Here is a 13700-nt window from a genome sequence, read left to right as displayed (position 1 = left end):
TGGGCTGGCAGTGGGGTGGGGGCCGGCGAGGGAGGGGGGGCCTTCCACAGGAGATTGTGAAACTGGGAGAGTTTCTGTCTCACTCAGGGGAAGCCACAGCAGAGGCTCTGGTGGGATGGGCCTGAGTGGGAGACAGCAGGGGAATGTGTGGGGGTGTCAGTGGGACACCCCAGGAAGCAGCCCTCCCACCGAGCCTCAAAACTGGCTCCAGAGGCCCCCCTCCCCCTTCCCCGGCCTGGGAATCCCAGGCCTTGTCTGCTTCTGTTACCAGCTCTGCTGGGGACATGGTGGGGAGGGGTGGTACTAGACACTACCGGGGAGGGAAATGGTCGGGTCCAAGGGGAGGAGGTCTAGGATGGGGAAGGGCATCGTGGGGTCAGGAGTTCACGGAGTGAGTTAGGGGTGAGAGGGGTCAGAAGGTCAGTGGGTCTGGGATAAGTCGGGTTTGTTGGAAGGTCAATGGGTAGAGCTACAAGGACAGAGCTCAGGAGTGTGGGTGAAGGGACTAAGGGGGGTCAGAGCAGGGGTCAGAGTGTGGGCTCAGAGCGGGGGCAGGAGTGAGGGGGTGCTGGAAGGCCTGGAAGAGCTGGCAGGGAGCGGGGCAGCCAGATTGTTTGAGGTGCGGGTTGTGTAAGCCCCAGGCTATTCTGGTTTTGGGAAGCAGCTGCCTGTGGCCTAACCACATCCCGGGCCGGGGCGCCGCCCGCCCGCCCGCTCCCTTCCGGGCACCTTTCTCTGACCCTGAGCGGCCTCCTGTCTGCGCCAGCTCCCAAGGCCTCCTGGTCTGGTCAGACGCGACCCCACTGGCCTTGGATGGACCCCAGCACCCTGGCCAAGACAGGTGGTCAGGCCTTTCTCCCGGGGGCCCCCTTGAAGGAAACTCAGGAGTGGGATAAGCCAGCAACAAACCCCGAGCCTGACTGGGTCTTATTTGTGCATCTCATGTGACTGGGGGCCCGTGTGTTGCTGGATGGCCGGCTCTGCGTGTGTCAGTCTCATGTAGCACCTGTCTGTCTGCCTCCCTGTGTGTCGGTCCCGCTGTCTGGCGCTCCGTCTGAGTCCGTGCGCACCAGCCCTGGTGCGAGGGGCTCAGTGTGTACAGGTCTGCCCTGTGCCCACCTCTGTGTGTTTCTGTGTGTCTTTCTCGGCCACAAGGTCAGAAGGGATCTTCTTGCTGTCCTCCTGCCTCCCTTCAACAGAAGGACTGGGTGGTAGAGGGTGAGCGGCCACCGACCCTCCAGCCCCAGCCCCCAGGGACCATGGGCCTCATCATGTAGCCACAGGATGCTCAGGGCCGCAGAGCATCTCCTGTTCACCGTGCCGCCCACTCCCCAGAACCCGGCAGGGCTCACAGAGCAGCAAGCCCAGCCCAGCCTGAGTCACCACGGCCCCTTACCACGGCGTGTCCCCACCCCACGTCGGCAGAAGGCACTTCCTAGTCCCAGCCACCCGCGGAGCCCGCCCACCCTGTCCCCCCACTGACCTGCCATCCCCTGGCTGAGCCCCTCCCCGACCCCGTGCTTCCCTGAGTGGCCCACACCCAGCCTCTCCCCGCTCCCTGAGCCCCCTCCACCAGGCCCCCTCCCTCCACAGAGTTATGGCCCCCTCACTAGGTTTCCTCTCAAGTGAGGAGCTCTTGGGGACCAAGCGGCAGCCCTGACGGCCCTGGTGCTCCCTGCCCTCCCAGGTCACGGGCGCTTAAGGGGGCCACACTAGCCCCTTCCCCTGTGTGACCCACACCCCCTACCGTAGGTTGCCCTCGCTGGCCCCTACGCTGGCAGCCACCCTGCGCTGAGAGAAGTCGCTTCCCAGCCCTGGTCGGTCAGGTTTTGCCCAGAACCCGGGTTTGGGGGGGAGCGGCTGGGTTCCTACCTGCGGCAGGGGTCTGTGTGCCCAGACGGGGCTGCTGCCCTCCCAGGCTGGTCTGCTCCCAGGGCACTGCCATCAACACTGCTGTCCCCCAGCCCCCAGCCCCCACCCAGGCAGGCATGGGGGTGGTTCCTCATTCCCTCGTCCCCGCCCCATAGGCCTCCACCTCTTAACTGACAGGCCCAGGACCCTGCCAGTCAGGAAGGAGTGGAGGGGTCACCCAATGCAAGCCTTTATTCCAGGAACCCCCTTTCTGCACCAGAGGCCTCGGCTGAGACAGGCTGAGCCTCCATGTCTGACCCCCAGCACGGCTCCGGAGCCCCCTAAGTGTATGACTATCTGCAGCAGTCTCCAAGGTCGACAGCTAAGTGAAGCAAGCAATGTGGGACACAGGCTGCTACAGAGACAAAAAGAGACATTTGTCCACATGCGCTATATAGACGTGACATCTCTGGAGGGACATGAGAAACCAGCAACTGGTGGCCCTGGGGTTCAGGAGAGGGAGCCAGGGCCAAGGGCTACTTTCAAGAATGCTTTATAAGATATGATTCCTGGGATTTTCTTAAAAATAACAGAGGAGGGGAGAATTGCGTGAGGTCTAGATGAAATAAGAATGGCCAAGAGTTGATAAATGTTGACGTTGGTGAGGAGTCCATGAGGGTCAGTGAACTACTCTCTCTCCCTACCTGTGTGTATGCTTGAAATGTTCTTTAATAAATAGTTTTTTAATGAATTATATAAATACTAATAAATAGACCCAAACAAAGGAGAGCCATCAAAGTCCCTCTCTCCCTTGAGAGAGTCCCAGAATCTACTGCTCTCCTGGGAACTCCCCAGAGCCTGCAGCTTCAATGCTCCTGGTCCCCTGTCCCCTGCTAGGTACCCTGTCTGGCTTGCTCTCACCTGAGGCCACAGCACCTGCATCCTAAGGCCAGACAAAGGGAGACCAGGAAGCTCCCTCAGAAATCACCCAGATCACCCGCCCTCCCAGAGGGGCCTGGGACTGGCCTGAGGTCTCAAGCGTACTGGGGCTTTCCTCCCACTGACCCTGACCATCCACTCACCCAGGGGGAGGGGCCTGCCCCACCTGAGATCTCCATGAAGTCATCCAGGCTGGGCTGCAGAGGCGTCAGGTCCGGCTGGATCATGTCAGCGTTGCCGACATAGGCTGGAGGGGGCAGTGGTGACGTCAGCAGCATCGGGCAGGGCGGAGTGGGGGCACCCGTGCCTGGCCATCCTCCCTTGGCTGCCTGGATCCCCTCAGGCCTCCCTTTCCTGGCGCAGCCTCTCACCGTCCTCGGGGGGCAGCTGCAGGGGTGCAGGGCCGGGTTGAGTCATGGTGAAGAGTGTGTCGGAGATGTCGGACAGAAAGCAATCGAGATCCAGAAGCTGCCGCCCGCCGGTCTCCTCCTCTGGGCCCGCCAGCAGGACGGGCACCACGCTGGTGAAGAGCTGCTCGCACCATCGCTCCGGTGGCTGCCACCCCCCTTCCAACTGAGGAGACAGAGCTGTCAGCAGCCCCGGGCGGGCTCCACTGCCCTACTCCTTCCCAGTCTGGAGACACAGGCGTCTCCCACCGCCCCCTGCCTGGGGGATGAAGTGGTCAGCCATCCAGAGGGCCTCTCTGCATACAGCCCCTCCTCTCCTCTCTCTGGTGGACACAGCTTGCTGCCTGAAAGGCTAGGGTCACCCCACTGGCCTCCAACAACTCCTCCCAGGAGAGAGGCTGGGATGGCCTGCTGAAGAGATGAGGGTCCCTTCCTGCCCCTACACTTTTCCCTACCTGGGTCCCCAGTTCTTAGAGCCCTCTGTTCCCCCATACTTCCCCACCACTTGCTTAGTGAACCAGAAGGCTTGGGGTCCTCCCACCACTGCGCTCCAATGCTGCCCGTCCCAAGAGGAGAAAAGCTCAATTAATCAACCAGAGGACAGCGGCCACACCCACTCCACTCACCCTCACCCCACCACCACTGCCTCGCCCACCCAGAGGGAAGCATCCATTCTCTGGGTCCAGGGAGCACCCACCTGCTTTGGGGCCAGGAGATCCCCTTCCCTGCTGGACTTACGGAGCTGCAGGAACACACAAAGGTGGACACTGGATCCCTTTCCGCTCCTCCATCGCTCCCCGCCAAGGCCTCCCGTACTCACTAGCTCCCCCAGATCAACCGGATCCCTCACTGCCCCTCGGAAGCTCTTTGGCCCTGGGAGGTAAGGAGGTTGCGAGGAGGCCCTGTGGCCACGGGGTGGCGCTGTCGGCCTGGGTCTTAATGGAGGACAGTGTCGGGGTTGGGACTGGGGGGAAGCCCTCCTGGGCTCTTGCAAGAGAGGCCGTGGCCAGAAGTCGCAGGGGAAAGGGCCCCCCACTGACCCGCTTCTTGTAGTAGATGCGCCACTTATGGTACTCGCGCATCACCACCTCGATGCGCCGCTTCCAATAATTCCCCTCCAAGACGACGGCCTGAGGAGGGCCGGATAGGGGACTCAGTGCGAGGGGTGGCACTGACCCCACCCCTCACCCAGTCTCCCTCTGGGCCAGCCCCTCCCGCTCAGCATGAGGAGTGATGGGCAGGAGGGGCCTGGCTTGGTGGGGCGGCAGGTGTTTGGTCCCGTGGTCTCAGCTACCTCCGGTTTCCGGTGCTCATCAGCCTCAGGCCCCTGCAGGGGGGTCAGGAAGCCACACACGGGGCTCTTCCTCCGCTCCACATCTGAGAGAAGGGCGCCAGGTCAGGGGTGTCCAGCTCCCTCATCTCCCACTCCAAGGGGACTGGGACTCAAGTGCCACACTATGAAATCCTGCCTGGCCTTCCATGCTCTGATTAAGTGCCACCTCCTCCAGGAAGCCTTGCTGCCTGCTCTAGCTCTCCCAGATCTCCCTCTTCTATGCGACCCTGTAAAACAAACCTCCCCCACGCCCTCTGCCCCCTTGGGAGCCTAGTAGGTACGCAGGCAGGCAACGCTTGCTGAACGGGATCGTTGGGCCACACGAAGTTAATTGCCCCAAGAAGGTCCTGGTCAGGCTGGCGGGCTAGAGGTCCAGAGCCCTGGTCCCCTGCTTCAGGATGCCCAATTCCATCTCAGAGAACCACCGCTGGCCCACTTCAGGCCACCTGCCAGAGCCCTTTCTCTGCCTCCTCCACTCCCATCCCTGTCTTCAACCCTGATCTCTCTCCAGGCTCCTTTTTGGCCTATAAACAAATTCCAGGCTCTCCTTTACCTCTCAAACCTTCCCCTTCCTTTGCTTCCCAACAGGCTAAATTTCTTCCCGTCACCCCTTTGCTTTCCTCCCAGACTCCGGCAGACCTGTCCCTCACCACATCCACCTCTGCCCTCCCAGTTGCATTGTCACCTCCGGTACCTCAGCATCTGTCCGCACACCCACCCCGCTGGCCCAGCTCCTGAACTCAAGGCTCTGGCCCTCCCCAGTCCCGTCCTCCGAGACCTTGGCTGCAGGGCACCCTCCTCCTCCCTAAGCCCCGGGAAACTTCCCTCTGTTCTCCTACCTCCCTGACCACTTTTCACTGGCCCTTCTGCCAGGCCCACTCCCCCTAACCTCTGTCATCCTGCTCCTTTCCAGTTTCAGACCCATCTTCCAGCTGCCTGGGGAACCTCCACTAGGATGTCTCAAAACATCACTCTCAGATGTTTGGGAACTTCCCTCCCAAGCCCAAGCCTCCTCTGGACTGCCAACATTGCCTCCCAGTCTCCCAGCTCCCCACCGTCTCCCAGTGTCCCCATCTAATCCATGGACTAACCCTCTCAATCCCAAGGGTATGTGGCATTTCTTCCACCATCCCCTCCCCTCCATAGTCTCACTGTTCCCCCTGGTCTGGTGTCATTTCTCGCCTAGACCTCCCTGACTCCAGCCTCACGCTCTCCAGCCCATCTTCCTGCTGCGGCCAAGTCAATTCTTCCTAAAGGGCAGTACAGGCCTAAACCCCTCCGTGGCTCCCTGAACCTCCAGGAAAAAGCCCACACCCCTTAGCCTGGCTTCCAAGCCCTCTGGGACTGGCCCCACTGCTTCTCCTGCCTTTCCATCGCCTTATATGCCCCACCTTGAAGCCAGACCCTAACCCCCCACCCCCAACAGCCCTCTGGTTTTATTCTACGTGGAATCCCCTTCCCTTCCCTGCCTCATCACGTCTGCCCTCCCATCAGGATAGCCTAGGGCTGCCCCTGTTCTAGGAAGCTTTCCCTTGTCTGAAACCCCATGGTCCCATGTGCCTCACTTTCCACCCTGCCTTGGCCATTTCTCTACATGCTGGCCTCTCCGTTGGGAGTGAAGGCAGAAGCTGTGCCCTTTAGCCCCAAATCCTTACATCTGGCACAGAGCTTGGCACACAGCAGCAGCCCAGGCTGCGTGGACTCCTGGGGGTTAGAGCAAGGAGGATCTCAGGGTATCTGTTCCTGGCTTCCTAGCTGAGGATATGAGCACCAGGAAAGACTGGGCTTGCCCAGGGCCCCCAGAGAGTCAGCGCTGAGCAGGCCTGGTCAGGCTCTGCCCTCCTCCACTTGGCAACCCTGTGCTCTGGACAGAAGGGCAGGGATCATGTGGCTTCCTAGGGCTGGGACATGCTTTGTTTAACAATGATAAGTTCATCCATTCATGCAGCCTCCTAGGTCCTTGCACCTATGCTGGGATAGATGCTGGGACGGGATCCATGAATGAATCGGGGATGAACCTCCCAGCTTGGTGGGAGAGACAAGGAAAGCACACACATCACATGAGCTAAAGCAAGGTGGAGCGTCAGCTCATGAGAGGTGCTCTGGGATACCAGAGGAAATCAAGATGACCTGGGGGTGTGGAAAAGGAAGGGCTCTTGGAGGCCAGGAGCCTGCCGAAAGGGTGGGGGTGTGAGGGGGAGGAGCCAGGCAGCCCTCCAGCAATCCCACTCCTCCCCCTTTCCTGAAGCCCCCCTTCAAACCTTCCGTGTTCAGGGAGGAGGAGTCCTGACATTTGTTAGAGGCCTGTTGTTGCTATCATCACAATAATAGTAGTAAATTCCAGCAGCTCACCTTCAGGGAGCCCTTGTGTGTTTCAGGCCCTGTGCTGAGATATGGACCTTCTATCTCGCTGAAAACTCACAGCAAACCTCAGCAATAGGATCTATCATGATTCCCACTTTACAGATGAGCGAAAGCACCAGCTGGGGGAGGCTAGGGCCTTTCCCAAGGTCACACAGCTACGGGGTGCTAGAACATGACTCAACACCCCTCTGACTTCGAACCTGGGGTCCTTCCATCAACTTGTGCCCCAAGCTGGGTGAGGACCCCTGGGTGGCATCAGAAATTTCTTCTGCAGAGAGAAGGGTCTGCACCCCATCCAGCTTTGAGGGGAAAGGGTAGAGGGTGGAAACTCGGGGTGGGGTGGGAGGGTGAGGGAGTTAGAGACACCTTCTCCCCCTGGCCTATCAGCTTCCTGGTTTGGGCAGGGCCGGTCCTTGACATTCTCAGGCGAGGGCTGGAAGCCAGCCAGCTGGGAGCAGTGGAAGGAGAGCTGCGCTGAGGCGGAGAGCCCTGAACTCACAGCCAGGCATAGCTCTGCTCCTTTGATGCTCAGTGACCCTGAGTAAGTCACTCGCCTTCTGGGTCTCACTTGTTCGTCCATAAAATGGGGGTGATAAAACCTATCTCCCAGGGTTGCTAGGAAGCCTTAAATAAGATGATTTAGGAAAGTGCCGGGCACAAAGATGAATAGAAACCAAAAACAAACAAAACCAAAAAACCCACTTCTTTTCTCTGCTTGAATGGGAATCCAGTGGGGCCACTACAGAGAATACCACGTGTGGTCCCTCCTACGCTGTGTGTTCCCAGCTCAGCACAGCCTTTGATCCTATAGGAGGACCTTACTGAGCTGGACAAGGTCCAGCACAGGTCTCTCAGCCTCTGCTACCCTGCCATGGGGCATAGGTGGGTTTTGTATCCCCAAATGAATGACCGTGACCTCCTCAAGGGTACGTCGGATTCAACCATCATTTATTAAGCACCAACTTTGTGCCAGCCCTGTTCATACCCGTTATCCCCATGCCAGCCATCAAAGTTAGGACTCTTGGCCTCATTTTATAGATAAAAAAATGGGTTCAGAGAGCTTAGACAACTTGCCTGCAGTCACACAGCCAGCAAGGGGCAGAGATAGGGTGGGAAACCAGCTCTGGGTGACTCCAAGACCAGAGTCCCTTCCACATGGCCTCTCTGGGCCCCCTCCCCCCAAATCTCCATGGTGGGGAACCTAAGGACGTCAATGGAAGGCTGGTGGAGACCCACCAGGATCTGAGTTTCCCCTTTGCAAAGGGGGGCGATTGGCCCGGATAGTATTGAACGCCCCTTTCTACCCTGGCATTTGAGGCACCTGGCTACACTGATGGGATGCAGAATGGGCCTTGAACTGTTCCCCAAATCTCAGCTCACTTTAGGACTTCCGAAGGGTGACCCCTGCTGTGTCCAACTTCACAGCGGAGAGTGCCCTTTGGGACACATCCCCCAACACCCTCTGGGTTTAGAAGCTGTTGAGGGGTCCTGATGCTGGGGACCTGGCCTCCCCCAAAGCTCTCTGTGGCTGCTGGCCCTGAGGGCCCTGGGGGTTTCTGGGGCAGCCCCTTCGTCAGCCCTCCTGCTGGGGCCTGTGGTGCCCACTCACACTGGATATACCAGGCCCTCCAGATGGCGTTGTTGAGACGGATCTTGTCCCGGCACAGCAGCTTGAGGCCTTTGAAATTCTTCCACTTGGGGGAAACCAGCTTGCCACTGTCAGAGGGAGAGAGCTGGGTCAGGGGGGGCGTGGAGAAAGGGGATGGTTGGAGGGGGCTGGCTCCACTTTCTGCCCATGCACGAGGCACTCATCTGCGGTGGGCAACTTGAGGGACACCCCTCCCAAATGCTGCCCCTCACTCTAATCTGCCTGAAATGCCTACCCTGAGAGGCAGACCTTTAAAATACTCTCCCAGGTCCCCACTTGGGGCCTCTGTGTTCTTTGGTGAGACCTGCTGAAATCTGTTTATCAGCTCAGGTGTCAGAAAGACAATGCCCATTGGCCTCACAGGCATCTATCTCATAGGCTGGCTAAGGAGGGTTTTCGCCTGTTTCTTACTTAAGAAAACTGAGGGTCAAGAAACGAAGCGGGGCTTCCCTGGTGGCGCAGTGGTTGAGAGTCCGCCTGCCGATGCAGGGGACACGGGTTCGTGCCCCGGTCCGGGGAGATCCCACATGCCGCGGAGCGGCTGGGCCCGTGAGCCATGGCCGCTGAGCCTGCGCGTCCGGAGCCTGTGCTCCGCCAACAGGGAGAGGCCACAACAGTGAGAGGCCCGCGTACCGCAAAAAAAAAAAAAAAAAAAAGAAACGAAGGGGACATGCCCAAGATCACATGACATGATGGGGACTCGCTCAGGACCTGTGGCTTTTTCTCCACCAGTCTCACTGGCCCCCTTAGGCCTAGGGGATGGGTAAGGTTTGTCTGAGTAGAGAGGGAGCCCCTTCACCAGAGGCAGCCTCCAAGCAGCCAGCCACTCACTGCCTTTTCACTGCCCTTCTGGTGTCTGCCCAGCCCAGAATCCCAGGATGGCAATCTGGACTGACCTGAAGGTGCGCCCCTTCCCAGGGGCGTGTGCGACACAATAGCTACCAGGGCCCACCCACAGGAAGGCAGCTCGGATGGTGGAGTCATGGGCAGGGGGCACCTTGACCCTAACCTTGACCCTGACTCTAACCCTGGTAGTCAATCAAATCCATGAGACGGAAGGGCTCTACCAGCTGAGGGGCTTGACTCTCAGGGTCCTGATGGGCACAGGCCAAGTCTGCCACCCCCGGGGAGCTGACCTAGGAGGCCAAGATGTTCAGGGTCTTAGACCCCTGCTGGTCCCTCCCTTTTCCCTCCTCCCTGGCTCCTCATGGTTCACAAGCTGGGGTTATGCATGAGTCCCCTCTGGCCCAGCTTCTCCAACCGTTGCTCACGTGGAAGGCTGAGGCCCCAAGGCTTAGTCTTTCAGAACACCAGGCCTGCTCTCTCCAGGGCCCTCTCCCAATTCCTGGGGGTGAGGGGCAGGTGGGTGGCAGTCTGGCTCCTGCAGCCCCTTGAGTGCATGGGTCACTGGGTCCCCTCTACTCTCTGGTCTCCAAGCTCCTGTGTTTGCTTTGGGGTTGGGGGGGACTGCTATCCCCAGGCACAACAGGCCTCATTACCCAAATAGAGAACATGGCCCAAGCACCCAGGCCCGCTGGCTGGCCCCTTTCCCTCCTAAGTCAGATAAACACCATCTGTCTAGGAGGGAGACATGGAGTAGGGGCACTCTGATACCTCCTGGACCAGCTTCTTCTGTGGCACCTGGGGGGACTCCTGAGTTTGTCGCCCCAGCCTGTATCCCAGCAACCTCCCAGCCCACTCTGATCACCCGGCGCCCTACCCGCAGCCTGCCTGCCCTCCCTCCTCCATTTCCCTGCTGAGGCTACAGCGTTTGTGGCCAGGCAGGGCTGGGGGAGGTGAGACAGTGACATCCACGCCCAGGAGGAAAGGATTTGGTCTGTGCTGGGCCTGTTGGCTGGGAGGGGAGGAGAGGGGCCCAGCCTGGAGCCAAAAGCCTGTGACCAGGGTTCAAGGGATTCTTATGACCAATAGAAATTCTGGGAATCTTGGGGATGGAATGGAGAAAACTCAGAACACGCCCCCCCCGCCCCACCCACACACACATATTTACCTTGTGGAAATTTCCCTGGAAATTTCCTTAGAGTCCTGCTTTCTCCCCCTCACTCCTGAGGCCATTTTTTTCCATAGCTAGCCAGCTCTGACCATGAACAAGTGTTTCTTGGAACTTCCAGATCCTGCCTCCCTGAGGGTTCCACCCACAGAACCACGGAACACGGGCCTCCTCCCAGTGGAGCAGTCCTCTCTCTGCCCATACAGCCCTGCTGAGGGTGAAAGCTGGCCAGACGTCTGCAGGCTGTCCTCCGGGGCAAGCTGGCCAGTTCTTCCTGGCACCTCTGGACTCCTTGCCTTGCTGTCCCTGCCCATCTCCTTACTCTCTTGGGATACCCCAGCTTCCACAATCCTCTCCCCTCCAAGGAACCCCTACAGTTAGGGGTCTTTAAGGGCTAAAACACTGTCCCAGTCTAAGCCTCAGTTTTTTCCTCTATGGGGGAACTCAAAGACTCCTCTGATACTGAGCCACTACCATCCCTGGCACTTAGGACCCCACTCGGGGCAGGCCACAGAGGTTGAATATTCTGGGGGTTTAGGGAGAAAGCCCAGCCCTCTCTACCCCAGCTGCCCCTGAATGGGGTCACATCAGCTTCCAGTCAGCCTCCTAGTGTGGGCGGTTCTTGGAGTGTGCTCTGCCCCCTGCCTTGCCATTTCCCCTGAACCTCCCCTTTTGGTCACTGTGGTCTGGGATAGGGGCATGAGCCAGCCCAGGCAGAGCAGTGTGTAATGTAAAGCAGAAAGCTTAAGTTGGGAATGGATGGGAAAAGCGGGACCGTGGGGGAGTCTGGGGAGCAGGGGTGCCCAAATCTGGTGTACTATGACCTTAGATGCCCTGTCCCAGGAGGTTCCCCTGATGTCTGAGGAGGGGAGGGAGGAAAGGGATGGGAATTTGAACTTTCCAAACAGGTCTGGTGCTCTGGATGATCAGATTGCAACACGACCTGGGCCCGGGGCCAGAGCGTGTGGGCCAAGGTTACAAAGCGTCCAGCCAATGGAGTCGAGGCTGGGCGCCACAGTGGGGGGCGGGCAACACTCCCCCCTCAATCCCCACCCCAGCTCTCCATCCCAGTCAGAGCAAGTGCAGGTCTATAGCCAGCGGTTCTCAGAAGAGGAGGAGCCGCCGCAGAGGAAGAGGAATATTTACACAGAGAAAAGATCAAGGCTGGCCGATCCCCCTTTCTCCCCTACGGTTCTCGGTTGATAATTTATCCTGGTCCCTCCGCTCCGGGGAACTTTGCTCTCCGGGGCACTGAGCCAGGACCCCGGTTCGCGCCCTCCCCTGGGACACAGGCGTGGAGCTGGGGCCGGCGCGGCCGGCGAGCTCTGCGACGCGCCAAGCAGGGGTCCCGGGCAACATTAGGCGCTCAGCCTCGCGTGGCGACCCGGGTGGGCGAGGCCAGGCCCCCCGGAGACCAGCCCCGCGCGGCCTGCAACACCCCCTGCCGGACCACGGCTGGGAAACTAAGAGTTGCGCCCCTCTGGGCCGGCCGGGCACCCTCCTCCCGCCACCCTCGACCTAGCAGGTCAAGAACAGGTGTCCCGGCAATTGAGGGGTGCAGGGTGGACGAGAGACTGGGTTTCAGTCGACGTTGGCTATGAATTGGGACAACCATGGGCGCGAGGTGCATGGCGAGGGTGCAAGAATAGAGCGGGCCTGGGCGGGGACTGCCGCGTTGGGAGCGGAAGGCTGCAGGTTGTCCGGTGGAGTGGCCCCCGGAGTGGAGGGTGGGGATGTTAGGATGGCCTAGGGTCCTGGGAGCGCAAGGGATGCCCTGGGGGCATTCTTTGGGGGCAGAGGGGTCGGGACGGAGGAGAGAGGCCCGCGGTGGGCCTACGGAGGTCGAGGTGGAGGGCAGGAGATCCCAGCCTTAGGGGAGGGGTCTTGGTGGTGAGGAATGGGAACCAGGAGGCGCGCAAGCATGTCGGGGGCCAGTGGGCTGGGCCGGGGTCAGAGGACGCTCCGGGCTGGGGAGAGGAGGGTATCCAGGATGTGGTCGGAGTCTCTGAGAGCAGCCGGGACCAAGGCTGGGGGGCCGGGTGGGGTGTCCGGGGCCCCAGCGCGCGGTCCCGCCATGGAGGGCTGAGGTCGTCGGCCCCGAAGCCCCCCTCACCTGTAGGCCAGGCTCATGCACTCGAAGAGGCGGGTGAGTGTGGGGTCGATGCTGCGCGGCCCGAAGTCGGCGAGCCCCAGGGGCCCCTCCTGGTCTCGCCGCCGGGTCAGCGAGTCGCTGTGCGGCGATGACACCATGAAGTGACCGCTGTGGATGACCTGCGAGCGGAGCAGCCCGCCTGCGCTGCGCCGGGTACTTGGGTCCTCCGAGTCTGTGTCTGAGTCCGAATCCGGGCTGGGGACGACCTGCGGGCCCTGCAAGCCCGCGACCAGACCCGCCAGCGCTCCGGCCGTGGCCATAGCCGCCGCCGCCTCTCCTGGGCTAGGCGCAGCTGCCCGCGCAGCCCTTGGGGCCAGGCCGGCTCATTAGCATAGCCACGCCCTCCAACCGCGATAGGTCGCTCGAGGGGGCGGAGCCTCGTGGCGTGCGGGAGCGGACGGGGCTGGTTTCGATTAGCATAATCAATGCGCCAGGTGTGAGAACGCTGGCCTGGAGCTCCCGCGGGTCTAGAGTTTGGAAGAGGAGGAGGTCCCTATCTCCCCTCCCGTCTTTCCTTATGCTGTGACCACTTGGAGTCCTGGTGGAACCGCCCTTACTTCACCCAAAAGGGGTCTCAAGAAGAGTCGTTCACACCTGAGCCAGAAAGCGCCACAGTGCCAGGGATTCCTGCCCCCAGGGGTGCCCTCCCGTGAAGCCCCTCACCTAACTACTGCCCCCCTGCTCTCTTTGATCTCCCGGCTCACATTCACTCCCTCTCAGTGCTCCACGCAGCTGGAAGCACCCACCTCTCAGAAGTCTCGCGTGGCCTACCCACAGGAAGGTCTCAATACCAACAGTTACCATTATAATCATCACTGCACCTGCACAGAGGTCCTGGGGGTTAGATGAGCGTGAATCCTGCCTGGCCACGCAGGATCGTTACCAGCGGTGATGGGTAATCGCTGGCAAGGCAGAGCCTTGGTCACCCTCCCCTGGACATCCCCTAGGCAGGCCATCTGCTCTGGGCCCCCTCCTCTCACCGACCCAGTGGTCCA

The 13700-nt window shown here is 60.2% G+C and overlaps 1 protein-coding gene across 1 annotated transcript; it reads right to left on the bottom strand.

Moving 5' to 3' along the window:
- Nucleotides 1-2933: 2933 nt before the first annotated feature.
- Nucleotides 2934-12965, bottom strand: LOC114485033 (carbohydrate-responsive element-binding protein-like; the record flags this gene model as incomplete). The annotated part of the gene is made up of 7 exons (XM_028485273.1): nt 12667-12965; nt 8504-8610; nt 4492-4574; nt 4238-4327; nt 3895-3939; nt 3162-3363; nt 2934-3037 (listed from the first exon to the last, which is right to left on the bottom strand). Coding segments are annotated over exons 1-7 (930 nt in total), but the record flags the coding sequence as incomplete, so codon positions are not given.
- Nucleotides 12966-13700: the final 735 nt, after the last annotated feature.

The sequence above is a fragment of the Physeter macrocephalus genome, unplaced genomic scaffold (assembly GCF_002837175.3).
Source record: "Physeter macrocephalus isolate SW-GA unplaced genomic scaffold, ASM283717v5 random_272, whole genome shotgun sequence".
NCBI classification, from domain to species: domain Eukaryota; kingdom Metazoa; phylum Chordata; class Mammalia; order Artiodactyla; family Physeteridae; genus Physeter; species Physeter macrocephalus.
The sequence above is the reverse complement of the archived record's forward strand: the minus strand, read 5'-3'. Positions and strand labels throughout refer to the sequence as shown.